The sequence below is a fragment of the Chiloscyllium punctatum genome, chromosome 7 (genome assembly GCF_047496795.1).
Source record: "Chiloscyllium punctatum isolate Juve2018m chromosome 7, sChiPun1.3, whole genome shotgun sequence".
NCBI lineage: Eukaryota > Metazoa > Chordata > Chondrichthyes > Orectolobiformes > Hemiscylliidae > Chiloscyllium > Chiloscyllium punctatum.
In genome coordinates, this window is record NC_092745.1 from 73,219,412 (window position 1) to 73,237,762 (window position 18,351).

The 18,351-nt window shown below is 40.5% G+C and overlaps 1 protein-coding gene across 13 annotated transcripts in view; it reads right to left on the reverse strand.

Moving 5' to 3' along the window:
• Positions 1-18,021, reverse strand: part of firrm (fignl1 interacting regulator of recombination and mitosis) — a 54,835-nt gene extending 36,814 nt beyond the window's left edge. For 2 of the 13 annotated variants that reach the window (XM_072573993.1, XM_072573991.1), the window contains exons 1-8: positions 15,340-15,958; positions 8,955-8,994; positions 6,258-6,346; positions 5,445-5,549; positions 4,235-4,375; positions 1,779-1,944; positions 895-979; positions 407-545 (exon numbers count right to left, since the gene is read on the reverse strand). In XM_072573993.1, coding sequence (XP_072430094.1) covers positions 407-545; positions 895-979; positions 1,779-1,944; positions 4,235-4,375; positions 5,445-5,549; positions 6,258-6,346; positions 8,955-8,994; positions 15,340-15,432 — 858 coding nt within the window. In that variant the 5' untranslated portion in view covers positions 15,433-15,958. Of the gene's footprint in view, positions 1-406; positions 546-894; positions 980-1,778; positions 1,945-4,234; positions 4,376-4,817; positions 4,971-5,444; positions 5,550-6,257; positions 6,347-8,954; positions 8,995-15,334; positions 15,961-17,908 lie in introns of those variants that run through there. The other 11 variants (XM_072573995.1, XM_072573997.1, XM_072573996.1 and 8 more) reach the window with 11 other exon arrangements.
• Between the last annotated feature and the right edge of the window lie 330 nt (positions 18,022-18,351).

Here is an 18,351-nt window from a genome sequence, read left to right on the forward strand (position 1 = left end):
ATCCTACTATTTAACTGATGAAGGAGCAGCATTCCAAAAGCTAGTGCTTCCAAGTAAACCTGTTGGACTACAATCTGGTGTTGCATGACTTTTAACTAGGTTTTACTCAAGTAAGAGCTGTACTACTTTTTAAACCGTGTTTTGTCAAAGTCAGCACTACCAGTGACTTAAGAGTGACTGAACCTGGCAGCTTAGATAACAATTGAGAAGCTCCCTATCTCCTCAATCCTGTCTGCATATCGTAGATGCTCAGTTGTGCTACTTTAGAGAAGGATAACTGAGAATCATTCTTGGAGGTGCTAATGACAATGTTTATGTGAATGGTAATGCTCAGCTAAGGTTTATTGACTGAAAAATATCACACATTAAGTAAGTTTCATACTTAAAGCCAAGAACCAATAATTACCATTCCTGTAGATTGGTGAATTTGTTCAGCTAACTGCAGACACGAGTTGTAAGAATAGAGAATGTCCTCACAGAGACCAGTAATAAGCTCATCATGTGGCAGCTTTGTCTCAATCAATGCCCGGTGCTTCACACTTATTCTGGAAAGGATGTCAAGTTGTTTTTAAAATCATGTATAACTATGCTTATTTTTCTCTAGCCAACGGAACTGAAAAGCAATTCAATTTTAAATCAAAGATAAATACACGCTCTGCTATAGTTCACTCTGTATCTTTCCTTTCCTTGACTTACAGTCAGAGGTGGCCAGCACTTAACAGACAAGTATCAGTTATACAGTACTGTCTGTTTCGTGAAGAAATATCCTTAGAATTGGGTGGTACAATAATTATTTTTGTGAAATATTCTAAAATAACAGCATTGGTCTTCTAGAAAACAAAACAGGGCATTGGGAGACAAAGAAAATGTTTTACCAATACAGTTTGTACTTACTTAATAAGGAATTTCCATGTGTTAGCATGTAAAGCATGATCCATTTTGGAAATGACTGAACAAATCTTCAAAATGTTGTGAACTACTGAAAAATTGGAGATAATTTTAAATAAATATGTATACCATAATGCCAAACCACAAACAATGATGATAAATATTACTCCCAAACATTGTCAATATCCAAGAAGCATTAAGATCATCTTAATGAGTCAAGTAAAGCAATTTCTCAGAACAACTTTTTTAAAAAATCAGTGATAGGTTAAATTTCATGCAGAGAACTGTGTTGTGATGTATTTTGATTAGAAAGACAAAATGCTGCAGGTGACAAGGCCGATTGTGAAAAATGTTTAAAATGCATATTAGATGCTGGGCTTTAGAAATAGAACAATAAAGCACAAAGGCAAATTTATAATACAGTTGTATATTAAAAAAGCAATCTGGGCAATACCCTTTGAAAGGTTGTGAAGGCACTGGAAATGGTGATGCTAATAATGAGAACAGCGGTAGGGATAAGGAATTAAATTACATGGATAGATTGAAGAAGCTGGCATTGACCTCCTTTGAGAATATTAGGAGATTTGATGGAAATCATCAAAATCAAGAATGACCTATACTAGAGGACACCAATTTATGTGCGATATTAATGGTGACATCGTTAGCATCACCATTATTTTCACAATAAAATCCAGTTGAACTGAACCGCTACGAAATAAAGTAACATTTGTTTGCAAATTGACAGATTACCAGAAACCAAGGGAAACGTTAAATATTTTTCAGAAAGTATTATTGAACATGCAGACATAAAATCAGATAAATTTTAAAAATTATATAGTTGCTTAAAGAGATAGCATACAAAACAATACAATAGAATATTCCAAACGCACCTACCACCATACATGCAACATCGTCACCAGAAGCATCTGTTGATTCCAAAACTATCCGATCCAAGAGTTCCATGAACCCCTTCTGAAGGGAATATGCTTCCTTAAATAAACATTGTAGCAGGTCTGCAACCAAGTGCAAGTGACCACTGTACAAAGTCTCACTGTCCTAAATACAAGTAAAAAGCAGAGGTGTCAACAAGAGCAATTATGTACAAGACAGTTTATCAATATCATGACAAGTCACTTGTTTGAATTCACTACAAATATTCCAGAATTTGTCTTTTTTACACTTGAGTACTTGGCCAGTGAAATTTAACGCCCTCCAGTGGCAGGTTTGGTGGAAGAGTGGCAAGTGAGGATCTGCCACTTATAATCCCTATAGTGTGGAAGCAGGCCATTTGGCCCATCGAGTCTACACCAACCTTGCAAAGAGCATCCCACCCAAACCCTACACTATAAATCTGCATTTCCCATAGTTAATCCACCTAGCCTGCACATCCTTGGAAGGAACCACAGTATCCAGAGGAAACCCATGCAGACATGGGAGAATGTGCAAGTCCACAAGGCATTCGCCTAAGGTTGGAATTGAACCCTTATCCCACCTCTGTCCAAATTAAGACCCATGGACAACTTTGTCATCCCAATCGAGGTGCTAAAGGGAATATTATCACCCACCTAAAGGTCTCATCCTGCCACTGTTGATATTTAAATAACCGGAGGCAGGGTACACAACACACAGGGAGCCCAAAAAGTAAATATCGTTCGGGTTTCTTGAAATTTTCCAGGAGCATGGTCCATAATTCAATGCCTGATTGAGGGTATCTAAAAATCAGTAGGCGTTGGAGCTGAGAGGTATTCTCTGGGCTTTAATATCCTCCCCATTGCTCCATACCACTCCCAATTTATTCACAGTACCTGGGTCCATCAGTGATTTTAAGCCGCTGGTGGCTGTAGTACTGACTGCATCCACTGCCTTCTTACTGTCAAGTGATGAAAAGCTGCTGGTTTCTGACTTGCCAGCAGATCTCAGTGGGTGAGAACCCCAGAGCTTTTAGTTCTGGGAAAATCCTGCCATTGCCTAGTTATGTGCCGCATGACACTTAATTCCCAGGGAGATGACATGGAGCTCCTATTGGCTCTCAAGCCTGCAGGGGAGTTCACCATCAGCTCCATTACATACCATCTTCAGTTTTGGTTACAATATACTTTCATAAAATGTATAGATATTTCCTAGCCTAAACATACTCTGCTGAATAATAGAAATAAAAAAGTGTTATAAACAGTGCAAATGCCTGCTTTTACAGAAGAACTATTCTATTCTGTCTCTTTGACTCTATTCCCTCCCTTTTACTCCCCCCTGAGAAATTACTATAGATGACAAATGAAAAACAAAAAAGAAAAGAGAATGATAAGAACACTGATAGCAAGAGATTAAGAAACTAACTTGAATTTATAGAGACCCTTTAATGTCTTAAAAAAAGACCAGAAGTACAAAAAAATACATTTCTATTTGATGGGAAGATAGTGACGATAGCAATTTTAAAGGGAGAAAGAAAGTAGCTAGTGTGAAAGGTTGACTTCAACTATTTGCTAGCATGGACCAGAAGGGTACTAGCACTGGGAATGAGTTAAAGGAAGAGGTTGGGAAGTTGGGGGAATACAAGATTCTCAGATTCAGTGCTAGGATAGAGGATAATTGGGGAGAGATTAAGCATGTAGGAGGATAAATCTATCCTAAAAAAAAGCTATAACTAACAACCTTCTGATGTTTTGTTTAGTAGTCACTGTCATATTTGGTAGTGCAAATAGTTATGCTTCAAAAGATAGAATATTGAGATTCCAGAAATGTGGGCACATGTTCTAAAATGACAATGAGGGGAGGCTGCATCAATGTGTCATAACAAGAAAACGTTGTTGTCTTTTGGATGAATGGTTAAATTGTGGCTCTATCTGCTTTCTCTCATGGACTGAGAAGATCTTATGGCACTACGTGAAGAAAAACAAGTTCTCTCAGTATCTGAAATTTATGCCTCAATAAACATCACAGATATAGATTAACTGCTTATTAATGTTGCTATTGAGACTCTAAGATATCATTGAGGCTCTGATTGACATCGTTACCTGTATCACAACAGGGACAAAACTTCAAATTTTTTTCTGTCATGAAGTAACTACATAAATGTAAGTTCTTTTTTATGAGTCAGTCAGTCTCAATGGAGATTACAGATGATTTCTAGTACTTCCCAATTTAAATTTTTTAGCATTTTAGTATTTTGATTTCTGCAAAAAAAATTCCTGCCCCCATTCATACATCAGAAGGAGAGTAAATTCCACTTAAAAGGGATGATAGACCTTACACTTGCTCAACTGTACCAAAGTTCACCCTCATAAACACAGAATGAGAAATATCCAAACAGAAAATAAAGCATTGCTGCAGACAATTTCATGTGTTTCACCTTGCAATGACTAAAGGTGTTCTTCAGGACATGAAAGACAGCCAGCGATAATGAATGGACGCTTGACAAGGTTAGAGCTTCCTCAAGAGTGCACATATGCTGCACAATATTCATCAGAACTTCCAAAAGTTGGACTTGAGTCTGCATGTAGAGAGCAACAAAATTATATGAGCAGTTTACAGATGAAAACATCCAGGGGCATCATAACCCATGTTCAAAAACATTCTGTTTTGAAAGTACTGAAGTCACATTAATATTATTAAATTTCAAACCCCCACACCCCTCCCAACTATGGTACTGACAGAACTAATAAAACTGAGTACAATTTTATAGGGGGGGAAAATTAATGAAAATAAAGTCTATAAAAAGTAATGGTATACAAAGCCATGGTAAAAGAAGTTCCATTTCAGGTTCTACATTACACCAAATTTTGCATTGGTTTGGCAGATGAGGTTTCAAATATAAGACAGCTGGTCAGCCACTACCGTGTCTTTAGCAATTTCAAAGACACTCATGAAGTTCACGTGGTACTCTCTCTTATTTTCTGCATTAAATGTTACCTTCCATTATTCTATTCACTTACATTGTCTAATTCATTCCGTAATTTCTGAATTGCCTGCTGCAATTTCACTGCCTTTCATAGTTTGACATAATCTTCAAATTTGACCATTTTGCATTGAATGCCTCAGTCCAAGTTATTCATGTAAAAAGAAACTATAATCATGCCAGCGTTGGAACATGATGAATCCCACTCAATTTCTTCACCCACAGTTCCATAATGTGTGCACATTATCCATCTTCTTTTTCCATTCCAAGGACATATATGAAATACCCATGGTTAAGTTTAACAAACAGCATTAGTTTTAAAACTTTCCAAATGCCTTTTCAATGTCTAGGTATGTCATTATAGGGCTCACCACAATTCACTAGACATGTCACTTTCTCAAAGGAGTTGCTTAAATCAGTTAATCAGAATCATTCCTCTGAATCTACATTGACTTCAGTTTACTAAGCTTTTATTGGACAGGTAATCTTCAAGTTTACTTGTTATATATCAGATTTAATATTTTACAAGGAATAGAAGTAAAACTAATGGCTCAAATGCATGTATTTGAAATCAGTGGATAATTCACATCACTAATATAATTTAAAAGAAACTGTAATTATAACACGAAGATTTGTAATACAATTTAAATTTATAAGGTCCTACCTGTATAGCGTTCCTCAGTACTGTCTGCAGTTCACTGTTCTGACTAGATAATGCTCCTGCCTGTTGACATAACTTACTTGCAAGCTCATCAAACAATGTCATGGCCTAGATGGAAAAAAAAATCATGGATTTATCTTTCAATTGGGGATTATTTGTGGTCAGTGAAGCTAAAAAAAAAATGAGAAAGTTGCTTTAAAACTGGTAAAAGAAATAAATATGGGTAACCGTGTGTAATTGCAAGATTTTCTTTTGACTTACGAACTATAAAGCAGCTTCATAGTGTTGTTTCATTATTTTTACTTTAGCCCAGCGCTTATTTTTTATCTGAAGCAAATTCCATATGTCAGTTAGGCTTAGAAATAGCAGTAAATAGCATCATATATCAAAGGAAACTGAAGGGTGATGGCCTGTATATTCAATAGCCACCAATGCTTGTAGCGTATGTCTAGTTTTTTTGTTAATGGGGGAAAGACAAGAGAGTTTATGTCAGCCTGAATGATGCTAAAGGGGTCTCACTGCCTTTAGGGTAGGGAGAAAGGAGACAGCCAGAATTCCCTCCCCTGATCACCAGGCCATGAACCCTTCCAACAATGAACCAAAGACGAAGTAGGTGAGGACCCAATGGAGAAATATTCTGTCAATACCCTACACAGTTTGATGGCCACTTGGTCCCTATGAAACAGTTATTGAGCAAGGAGTGAAGAATATTGGTAGAATAAAACAAAGCAGGCTGCATGTTTTTGGAATTTTGTTTTAAATAGTATCTATAAAATATATTGTAAAATGTACAATCAAACTGGAAATTTCACATACCTTAGGTAATACCTCAGAAAAGAAGGTATGCTCTATATCAAAAAGGCTGATGTGTGGCAGAAACTTGCCTGTGAGAATCTTCAATATTCCTTTAAAAAAATAAGAGATTTTAGCCTTTGATTCTCTGGAGAATCTAGAACACTGTCTCAGGACATGGCGATTTATGTTTAGGACTGAAATGAGGAAACATTTATTCAAAGAGTTGCAAATCTTTAAGACTGCTGAAGGTTATGGATGCTTCATTGTTAAGTACTTTTAAGGTGGAGACATCCATTTTTATTTGGTCTAAGGCAATCAAGACATATGAGAGCAGACAGACAAGTGAAGCTGAGCCAATTGATCAGCTATGATTAAAATGAATGGCAAAGGAGCATGGAGGAGCCATATAGTTTAGTTTTTGTGAAGGGGGTGCAAACTGCCCAGATATAATTGAGATGGAGATTTTGGGAAGTAAGGTGAGAAGAATTATGCAGATGGTTGTGCTACTGTTCACTTGGAATAGAGTACATTTGTAATACAGATTACAATCTTTTATTAACAGGAGATTCTAAAAAGAACATCTGGAAGGGTCAGGAATAGAGTATATATTGAGGAAAGGGTTTTGAACTTCAAATCGCAAATAGTGAGAAAAAGAATCAGAGCAAAAGCAGGAAGTGGCACTAACCATCATCAATGTAGCATAGGAAGATAGTCAAGGTAAGTCTCATAAAGCATAAATAAATTGTTTTAAAAAGTGGATAGAAATCCTTTGGGTCCTATTGCAACATCATTAAATTGAAAGGCTTCAGAAATATGAAGTACAAAAGGGACTCTGCAGACCTAGTTTAGGATTCTCAAAGATAACGTGCAGGTTTAGTTGGCAGCTTGGAAGGCAAATGCAATGTCATTATGAGAGGACTTGAATACAACAGCAGGGATGTACCATTGAGATTCTCAATTATGAACAATTTTGGGCCCCATATCTAAGGAAGGATGCGCTGGGGTTGGAGTGGGCTCAGAGGAGGTTTACAAGAATGATCATAGGGATGAAGGACTTCTCACATGAGGGGTGGTTGAGCTCTCTGTGTCTGCACTCAATGGAGTTTAGAAGGATATGGGTGGAGTGGGATGGGGAATCTCATTGAAACTTGCAGAAAACCAGAGAAGCCTGGATATCGTTGAAGTAGAGGAGACGCTTCCACTAGTAGGAGATACTAGGACATCAGTATACAGCTTCAGAATGAAGGCACCACTCTTTAGAACTGAGATAATGAGGAATTTCTTCAGCCAAAGAGTGGTGAATCTGTGAAACTCAGCTTCTACAGATTCCTGTGGCACTGAGTCATTGAGTGTATTTATGACAGAGATAGATTGATTCTTGAATAGATGAATAAGTAAAGAGGCAATGGTAAAGTCAGTTTAACTGGACAGGAGGAGACTGCAATAAATGAAATATAGTGGCAATTCTGCTACCATCTCTAATGGAGGAGATGGAAAAAGACTGTGTAATTTTGAAACGTATGGACCCAGCAGAGAGAGGAAGATGTCCAGAGACATGAGATTTGTAGTAGTACGGAAAATGATCTACTAATTTTGCGTACCCTTGTGAAATGTATATTTTATAATCATTCCCAACAACAAAGTAGAATTGCAGCAGAATCATAGAATGCTTAGAGTGCAGCAAGAGGTCATTTGGCCCATTAAGTCTGCACTGACTCTCCAAAAAGCATCCCCCCGCCCCCCACACCCAACATCCCCACCCATATCCCTGTGACCCCACACTTATCACAGCTGATCCACCTAATCTGCACATCTGTGGGTATTACAGGGCAATTTAACATGGCCATTCCACCTCACCTACATATCTTTGGACTGTGGGAGGAAATCGGAGCACCCAGCAGAAACCCACACAAACACATGGAGAACATGCAAGCTCCACACAGTCACCCAAGGCTGGAATTGAACACAGGTCTCTGGCTATGAAGCAGTACAATGTACATGGAAAATTAAAACCTGCGTAGCAGTCCATTATATAATTAAAACTCAAAATATATTAAGTTGATTTGTGCTGAAGCACGTCTCAAATAATGTTATGCAATTAAGTGGCTTTTCAACCCATCACCAATGACTCCAGTCTCCATCAGTGCAAAGCCTCATTAGTAACCCTGTATAGGATTAGTTTACTTCCGTTAACTCCAGGATACATACTAGACAATTCCATAGCAAATTCATTGTCAACTGTTGCCAACTTTCCTGTCTTCAAACCTACTCCGTAAACAATCAATGAGGGCATAAGTCTTTAGATAACTGTTAAACAACAACTTATTTCTGTTCAAGAAGACATGAGGAATGGGGAGGTAGATGGTGTCAAAGCTCAAGATGACATATTTATATTGCGTGGCAGAGCAGGCATGCGTGGCTATATGGTCTATTGCTGTTCCCACGCAGTGTGCTCTTGTGACATGGACTAAGCCAAAAACTGAGATAAGTTTATCACAGGGAAATTGCAAAGGACTCAAGATGTAAATTACATTCAGATAAATGGTAAGAAGCAGAGTACTTTATTTTGAAAGTTGTCCTTCCTACATATTTTCTTGAACTGTTAAGCATTTAAATGGGAGGTATTGTACAGCCGTTATTTCAGCTCTTGATTCTGTCTATATAGTTATTGTGTTCTACAGAAAGGTAAGACAGCTGACATACATAGTCAGTACTTACGTAATTGTTCATTACTGCTTTCATCATTCTGATATATAGAGTAACTGGTGTTAAAGAGAATATCACAAGTGAAACATAAATCCCTGACCAATTGCATGGATGAAATAAAATTTAAAATTACCCACAGCCAGAAACTGACAACAAAATAAATCATTGTTAAATAATAGAACATAAGTCTATGGAATAAAGTACGCTATTTGTCCATCAACCCTACCCCAACACTGAACCAGATCATGACTGATTTGGTTATGGCCTTTACGGCCACATTCCTGCTGGTCATTCCAAACACCACTTTACCCTCGACTTGTTTTGGTAATCAAAAATCATCTATCAATCTTGAATAAAGTCAATGATTCAGCTTCTACTGTTCTGTGGAAGGGAATTCACAAGATTAATTCCTGTTAGAAAATAAATTCCTGCACCTCTCTATCTTAAATAGCCACTGCTTATTATAATCGATTTATAGTTCTAGAACACCTCATGCGCCTCCTCATTTTCTGGGCGTCTACTCTGAGAAGTCCCTTATGAATCTTGTACTTTTCAATAAGATTATTTTCCATTTGTATAAATCTCAATAAATTTAGGCTCAACCTACACAACCATTTCTCATAAGATAAATCTTCTCTGCACTGATTCCAATGCAAATATATTCCTCCTTAAGGAGAACAAAAATGTATACAGTATTCTAGGTGCAGTCTCAACAATGCCTTGTACAGTTATAGTAAAACATCCCTATTTTTATACAACATCCTCTTTGCAATAATGACCACCATTCTATTTGCCTTCTTAATTATTTATGTTATCTGTATTAGTGACCTTTGAGAAGATTTGTAGCTCAGGTCGAGGTTTTGAAAGTAAGTTTGCTTTAGAGTTCCAGTTGGAATGTCATACTTCAAAGAATTCTCGTGCGTGTCTCAGTTTGGATTGTCTTAGGGTGGATGTGTTGTCCCAGTCAAAGAGGTATCCTTCTTCAGCTGTAGTGAAAAAACAGCTCTCCCAACCATCCAGGCTTAAACTTTGGGTCCGCTACGTGGACGACATTTTTGTCATCACCAAACAAAACAAATTAGAAGAAACCTACAACACCATCAATAACATCCTCACAAAAGTGAAGGAGAAGAACAACAAACTGCCATTCCTTTGTGTCACAGTAGAGCAAACATTCAAACGGGGGACTTCAAACCTGCGTCTACAGGAAAACAACATACACAGCCAACTACAAAAGCAATCATCCCAACACCCACAAACAAAGCTGCATTAGGACATTAGTTCAATGAGCCACCTCACACTGCAGCACAGAGGAATTACGAACAGAAGAGAAATACCCATACAGCGTATTCAAGAAGAGCGGATATCCAATAAACACAGTCTGCTGATTCCTCAGCAACAAACCCAAACAAGCAGACACAATGCGCCCAGAAACCCTAGCCACTTTACCCTACATCAAAGACACCTCTGAAATGACTTCCAGACTACTCACATCTCTTGGGATATCATGGTGGCCCATAAACCTACCAATACACTAAAACTGAGGCTGATAAACTTAAAAGACCTTATACAAACAACAAGCAAAACGAATATCATTTACAAAATACCTTGCAAGGACTGTTACAAACACTACATTGGACAAACAGGCAGAAAACTAGCCACCAGGATACATGAACATCAACTAGCCACAAAAAGACATGACCCACTATCACTAGTATCCTTACATATAGGCGAAGAAGGACACCACTTTGACTGGGACAACACATCCATCCTTGGACAAACAGAGACAAGCACAAGAATTCCTTGAAGCCTGGCATTCCAACCAGAACCCTATCAATAAACACAGGGATTTAGACCCCATCTACCATCCTCTGAGAAAAAGAACCAGAAATTACATCAACTACCCAAAGAAACCTAAACACATAAATAGAAAGTGGGACATACCACCAGTGCTTCACCAGAGGCTCACTGATGATGTTACTTAGAATGGTGAAGAAATGTCTGAAAACAAACCTTTCAGCTCAGCGGGCAAACATACATCCAGAACATTACCTATATGTTACCATCTTGTGATTTATGTACAATGAAACACTGATCCCGCTGTCCTGCAGCATGCTCTCACAATTTAAATAATGATCTGCTCTGCATCTGTCAAATTGTTGCCCACTCACTTAACCTATTTACATCACTTTGCAGACACTATATATTCTTCTCAGAACCTGTTTTCCTATCTCTGTATCTTCAGAAAATTTGGCTTCAATTTGTCCCTCCATCGAAGTCATCAACATATATGGTAAATAGTTGAGGCCCCAGAACACCTATTTGCAGCTCTCCAATAGATATTTTGTCAACTTGAAACTGACCTACTTATCTCAACTCTCAGTTTCCTATTAGGTAGCATGTGCTCTGTCTGTGCTAAATACATCACGCCCAACCCACAAGCTCTTATGTTGTAACCTTTACGTTACACCAGAACAAACACTTTCGGGAAATCCAAATACATACTTCTACAGATCTCTTTATCTACCTTGCTTATTACATCCCCTGTTAGATCTGTCAAACATGATTTCCTTTCACAAAACCATTTCAATTCTGCCTGATAGTAGCAGAACACAGATACAACATCTATAATAATGGATTTGAACATTTTCCCAATGACAGATGTTAAACTAACTGGCCTATATATTTGTCCTTTTCATTTCTTTCATTTCTTGAATAATGGCGTTACATTTTCAGTTTCCAAATCCACTGGGACCTATTCAGAATCTCAGGGATTTTGGAAGCTTACAATCAATGAATTCCTTTCCTCTGTAACCACTTCCTTTAAGACCCGAGAATACAGGTCATCAGATCCAGGAAACCAGTCAGCTTTTAGTCCCATCAGTTTTCCTCATAAATTCTCACTTGTGATTGTTTTAACTTTGAGGTGAAGATAGGGAGTGGCACAAGATGAACTGCTCCTTCAGAGCCAGTACAAACAACAAAACAAAGGACTTGTTTGACTCCATTCTATGAAGTTCCTTCCTTCATTTATGTCCCTGGCTTTTCTATTGTCCTTAGGATGCTTTTTGTGTTTTCAACTACAAAGGTGGACACAAAATACTTGTTCAGTCTTTACCATTTCCTTGATTCTCACTGTTAATTTCCCAGTCTCACCTTGGAGGACCAGCACTCATGTTAACTACTCCTTTCCTTTTTATGTAATTTGTAGAATCTTTTGCTGCTTTTAATAATTCTTGCTAGTTTTCTCACATACTACAACTCCTCATTTTCCTTTTTAGTCATCCTTTGCTGGCTTCTAAAACTTTCGCAAACCGGCTACCACTAATCTTTGCAGCAATGTATGCCTTGTTTTCAATATGATGTCATCCTTAACTTACTGACTAAGCCAATTTCCAATGAGAGATGACAACAAAATAAAATACCGCTGTAATATATAGTGCATACATATTTATATTCATAATAGATACATCTAAAGAATGGATAATTAGTTTACAATCACTGTTCATTTCTTGTTACGTCTAATCATATCATAAGGCATTTAACCATAGCTATCATTGTGCATCACTGCTGCTGCTGCTACAAAATAGTAGAGCAAACAACCAACCTGAAAAGTACTCAGTATGGAAAAGATGAAATTCTTTAAGTAATATCTATTATCATTAGATTCCAAGTGTCAGAAATACCCCTCAAGATGGTATCTCATGAAGTAATGTGCAAATTCATTTTAGCTGCTCAGTATGGAAAAGCAACAGAGGGACAACATCACTCATGATATTTGTTTCAAAGAATGCATGATGAAATCTAACAATGTTGTACCAAAAAAAAATAACACAGCCTGAGGCAGTATCATATGCCCCTTCACAAATTAAGGATGAGTGTGATCCAAGGAGACAATTGCCCTGGATATCAGAATCTCTGCTGCAGTCTTGCACATAAGCCAGAAGGCCCTGGAAAGGGAAAATACAGAATCCGCTGGTACACTCAAAGCCTTTCACAACAAGTGAACGTTACAGCGCACTTTTGGGTACTCCTTGACATTTACTGCTCCTAAAGTATGCCCTTGGACTTGATCAAACAAAGTTTAATTCCAGAGTTTAATTACTGGAGGAAAAAAATTATGAGAATCATCCTAAAGGCCGAAAATACTCTGACAAAATTGGTTACAGTGTTTACTTCATTACAAAAGTGACTTCACTTCAAATTACTTAAGTGGCTGTGAAGTGTTTTGAGACAGTCATTGTGAAAAGCACCTTTTAATTCCAAACTTTCTTTCAATTCAAAGCTAGGCACAGACTGTATGACAGCCATATTCTGTAATTACTTGGCTGAAACTAGTGGTATCAATGAAGATTTGTTTTAGGTATTAACTTGACCCCAAAAAAAAGGGACATTATTGCTTGCGTGCCCGATTGCATTTTGATTTAGGATTTCAACTTCTCACACATTATAACTGCAGTTATTGTACAATGGAATAATTAAGTTTCCTTTGGCAGGTCCAGAGTTCCTCCTGGTTAACATTTCGATAACTTATGACTACCGTTATCCCATAATTCATTATGTATCACATTTTTTAAACAATGTTTACCCCATTCTAATTAATCAAGAAAACTCACTTGGTAACTCTGCTACAAGATTTGCTAAAAATGTGTTGCTGGAAAAGCGCAGCAGGTCAGGCAGCATCCAAGGAACAGGAGAATCGACGTTTCAGGCATCAGCCCTTCTTCAGGAAGGAGGGACGTGTGTCCAGCAGGCTAAGATAAAAGGTAGGGAGGAGGGACTTGGGGGAGGGGTGTTGGGAATGCGATAGGTGGAGGGAGGTCAAGGTGAGGGTGATAGGCCGGAGTGGGGTGGGGGCAGAGAGGTCAGGAAGAAGATTGCAGGTTAGGAAGGCGGTGCTGAGTTCGAGGGATTTGACTGAGACAAGGTGGGGGGAGGGGAAATGAGGAAACTGGAGAAATCTGAGTTCATCCCTTGTGGTTGGAGGGTTCCCAGTCGGAAGATGAGGCGCTCTTCCTCCAACCGTCGTGTTGCCATGGTCTGGCGATGGAGGAGTCCAAGGACTGCATGTCCTTGGTGAAGTGGGAGGGGGAGTTGAAGTGTTGAGCTACGGGGTGGTTGGGTTGGTTGGTCTGGGTGTCCCAGAGGTGTTCTCTGAAACGTTCTGCAAGTAGGCAGCCTGTGCCCCCAATGTAGAGGAGGCCACATCGGGTGCAGCGGATGCAGTAAATGATATGTGTGGAGGTGCAGGTGAATTTGTGGTGGATATGGAAGTGTCCCTTGGGGCTTTGGAGGGAGGTAAGGGGGGAGGTGTGGGCGCAAGTTTTGCATTTCTTGCGGTTGCAGGGGAAGGTGCCGGGAGTGGAGGCTGGGTTGGTGGGGGGTGTGGACCTGACGAGGGAGTCACAGAGGGAGTGGTCTTTTCGGAACGCTGATAGGGGAGGGGAGGGAAATATGTCCCTGGTGGTGGGGTCCGTTTGGAGGTGGCGGAAATGACGGGGGATGATATGCTGGACATGGAGGTTGGTGGAGTGGTAGGTGAGGACCAGTGGGGTTCTGTCCTGGTGGCGGTTGGAGGGGCGGGGCTCAAGGGCGGAGGAGCGGGAAGTGGAAGAGATGGCGTGGAGGGCATCGTCGACTACGTCTGGGAGGAAATTGCAGTCCTTGAAGAAGGAGGCCATCTGGGTGGTATGGTTTTGGAACTGGTCCTCCTGGGAGCAGATGCAGCGGAGATGAAGGAATTGGGAATATGGGATGGCGTTTTTACAGGGGGCACGGTGGGAGGACGTGTAGTCTAGGTAGCTGTGGGAGTCGGTCGGTTTATAGTAAATGTCCGTGTTGATTCGGTCACCCAAGATGGAAATGGAAAGGTCTAGGAAGGGGAGGGAGGAGTCTGAGACGGTCCAGGTAAATTTGAGGTCGGGATGGAAAGTGTTAGTAAAGTGGATGAAGTGTTCAATCTCCTCTTGGGAGCACGAGGCAGCGCCGATACAGTCATCGATGTAGCGGAGGAAAAGGTGGGGGGGTGGGGCCAGTGTAGCTGCGGAAGATGGACTGTTCCACATATCCTACGAAGAGGCAGGCATAGCTGGGGCCCATGCGGGTGCCCATGGCTACTCCTTTGGTTTGGAGGAAGTGGGAGGATCATGGAGGAGGTGGAGGGTGTGGGTGGTGTCCCGAACGTAGGTGGGGAGTTCTTGGACTAAGGGGGACAGGACCGTGTCGAGGTTCAGGAGTGTTCAGGAGAAGGGCTCGTGCCCGAAACGTTGATTCTCCTGCTCCTTGGATGCTGCCTGACCTGCTGTACTTTTCCAATATAAGATTTGCTATAACTGTTCCAGTTATCATTTTTGGTAATAACAATTAAACTACACAACATCAAACAGTTAAAGGATATAATAAGTTCAGAGAGAACAGTTCCCATCTTCCTCTTACACATCTCCTCATTCCACTGGCAGATCTCTTCTAATAGACTGTTCTGAGACATCATAAAAGTTTCAAGATACTCCAGGTTAATCAAAAGGCAGACTGTATGATATGTACTCTTCGTCGGGAGTAGTCATAGAAGTAGTGAACTAGTATCTGACATTTCAGCAACAATTGACGATTATCACTCAGGCCTGTTCTCGGGTCTGAAACCGAGGGGCCATCATTCACTGCCCGCGGTTTCCGTGGAAACCAGTAAACTTGCCATGAAATCCAACAATGCCCCGTCTTATATTTTTCTCCGTCGTTTCAGCGAAGCCTTGAGCTTGTTAGTCTTTAAATGTAGACGCAGTATTGTGCCAACTGAGGACTTAATCCAGTTGCCCACCTCCTCCCTGCTCGGGACAATTTCCAGCAACTCATTACCGGCGGGAATATGTGCGCATGTGCACAGCATGCCCGTGCGCGAGCAGGGGGCGGGTCATGACCGCTGCTCTATCACGCTTGTCCGTGGCCTGATTGTGTTGAGGCAGAGGTAAAAACGATGACTGCAGATGCTGGAAACCAGATTCTGGATTAGTGGTGCTGGAAGAGCACAGCAGTTCAGGCAGCATCCAACGAGCAGCGAAATCGACGTTTCGGGCAAAAGCGCTTCATCAGGAATAAAGGCAGTGAGCCTGAAGCGTGGAGAGATAAGCTAGAGGAGGGTGGGGGTGGGGAGAGAGTAGCATAGAGTACAATGGGTGAGTGGGGGAGGAGATGAAGGTGATAGGCCAGGGAGGAGAGGGTGGAGTGGATAGGTGGAAAAGAAGATAGGCAGGTCGGACAAGTCAAGGAGACAGTGCTGAGGTGGAAGTTTGGAACTAGGGTGAGGTGGGGGAAGGGGAAATGAGGAAGCTGTTGAAGTCCACATTGATGCCCTGGGGTTGAAGTGTTCCGAGGCGGGAGATGAGGCGTTCTTCCTCCAGGCGTCTAGTGGTGAGGGAGCGGCGGTGAAGGAGGCCCAGGACCTCCATGTCCTCGGCAGAGTGGGAGGGGGAGTTGAAATGTTGGGCCACTGGGTGGTGTGGTTGATTGGTGCAGGTGTCTCGGAGATGTTCCCTAAAGCGCTCTGCTAGGAGGCGCCCAGTCTCCCCAATGTAGAGGAGACCACATCGGGAGCAATGGATACAATAAATGATATTAGTGGATGTGCAGGTGAAACTTTGATGGATGTGGAAGGCTCCTCTAGGGCCTTGGATAGAGGTGAGGGAGGAGGTGTGGGCACAGGTTTTAGAGTTCCTGCGGTGGCAGGGGAAAGTGCCAGGATGGGAGGGTGGGTCGTAGGGGTGTGTGGACCTGACCAGGTAGTCACGGAGGGAATGGTGTTTGCGGAAGGCGGAAAGGGGTGGGGAGGGAGATATATCCCTGGTGGTGGGGTCTTTTTGGAGGTGGCGAAAATGTCGGCGGATGATTTGGTTTATGCGAAGGTTTGTAGGGTGGAAGGTGAGCACCAGGGGCGTTCTGTCCTTGTTACGGTTGGAAGGGTGGGGTCTGAGGGTGGAGGTGTGGGATGTGGACGAGATGCGTTGGAGGGCATCTTTGACCACGTGGGAAGGGAAATTGCGGTCTCTAAAGAGCTTATCTCTCCACGCTTCAGGCTCACTGCCTTTATTCCTGATGAAGGGCTTTTGCCCGAAACGTCGATTTCGCTGCTCATTGGATGCTGCCTGAATTGCTGTGCTCTTCCAGCACCATTAATCCAGAATATGTTGAGACAGTCGATCAGTTGTATTTGGACCTTGTCTCATTGCATGCTTCACACTGACCTGTGGAAGTCCTGGGAATGTGTTAAGTCGTTGTGGAAGCAAAATAGGGGAGATATTGGAAATCTGAAATAACAGAACGGCTGGAGAAAAGTCATATTGGACTCATAATGTTAACTTTGCCTGTCAAACATGCTGAGTTTCTCCACATTTGGAGGTGTTGGTCGGGGATGTAAAAATCACACAACACCAGGTGTCCCAACAGATGTATTTGGAAGCACTAGCTTTCGGAGCGCTACTACTTCATCAGGTGGTTGTGGAGTATAAGTTGCTCCAGGACTTTATTGTTGACATTGTGTTCACTATACTTTTGCAGAAGCACAACCAATAATACGTTTGAATGAAAGCTGCTTTGATTTCATCCCTATTCCCTCTAACTCATCTAATGATAATTCCTGGTAATATGTACTGTAGCGGCTCCTCAAATTGTAGGGAATATAATTGATTTCCAATTCTTGTTAAGAAAAAGTTAGAACTGCCATAAAGCTTAAAATTGCTCAAATTAAACTCATCAAGAAAACTTGCACAAGCACACTGAACCTCCTCTGTAACCAAGTGTCCAACAATTAAGCCTGAGATTGTTTTTAATCCAATGAATCAACATCTAAAAAGGACAACAAATCTCTCAAATAAAACCTGAAAGGAAAATTTACCAATTTTAAAAACTTGAAAAGTCAGCACTTGTGAAACAGAATGCATATACATTGCATTTGAAAGTTGTTGGCAAAGACTTACCTCAATGCATGGAGTTGTGATTTTTTTTATTTGAAGAGTTAGATAACAGGTTTCCGAAGGTCATTGTCATATTATTATGTTCCTCTTCATTTATCATTTATTTTGTCTGATGATTTTTATTTTATTTTGCTTTTAAAGTATAATGTGATTCCATATAGATTTAATCTTAGATTATGCACTATCTAAATCACCCAACAGCTTCACTATACATTTACCTGATCATGTTTTCAGCACCAAACATAGATTTCTCCTAACTGCTTCATAATCAATTGATAAAATTAAGAGGTGAATGGTTTTTCACAAATTCATTAAATTCCATCTTGAAAGGATTCTCCTTCTCCCAAAATCATTGACTTTGCTCTTGACATTATTGTCCAAAGCTGTGACATTGATAGCTGATTCCAAATATTATTGCATTTGATCTCAGAATATAATCTCAGAAT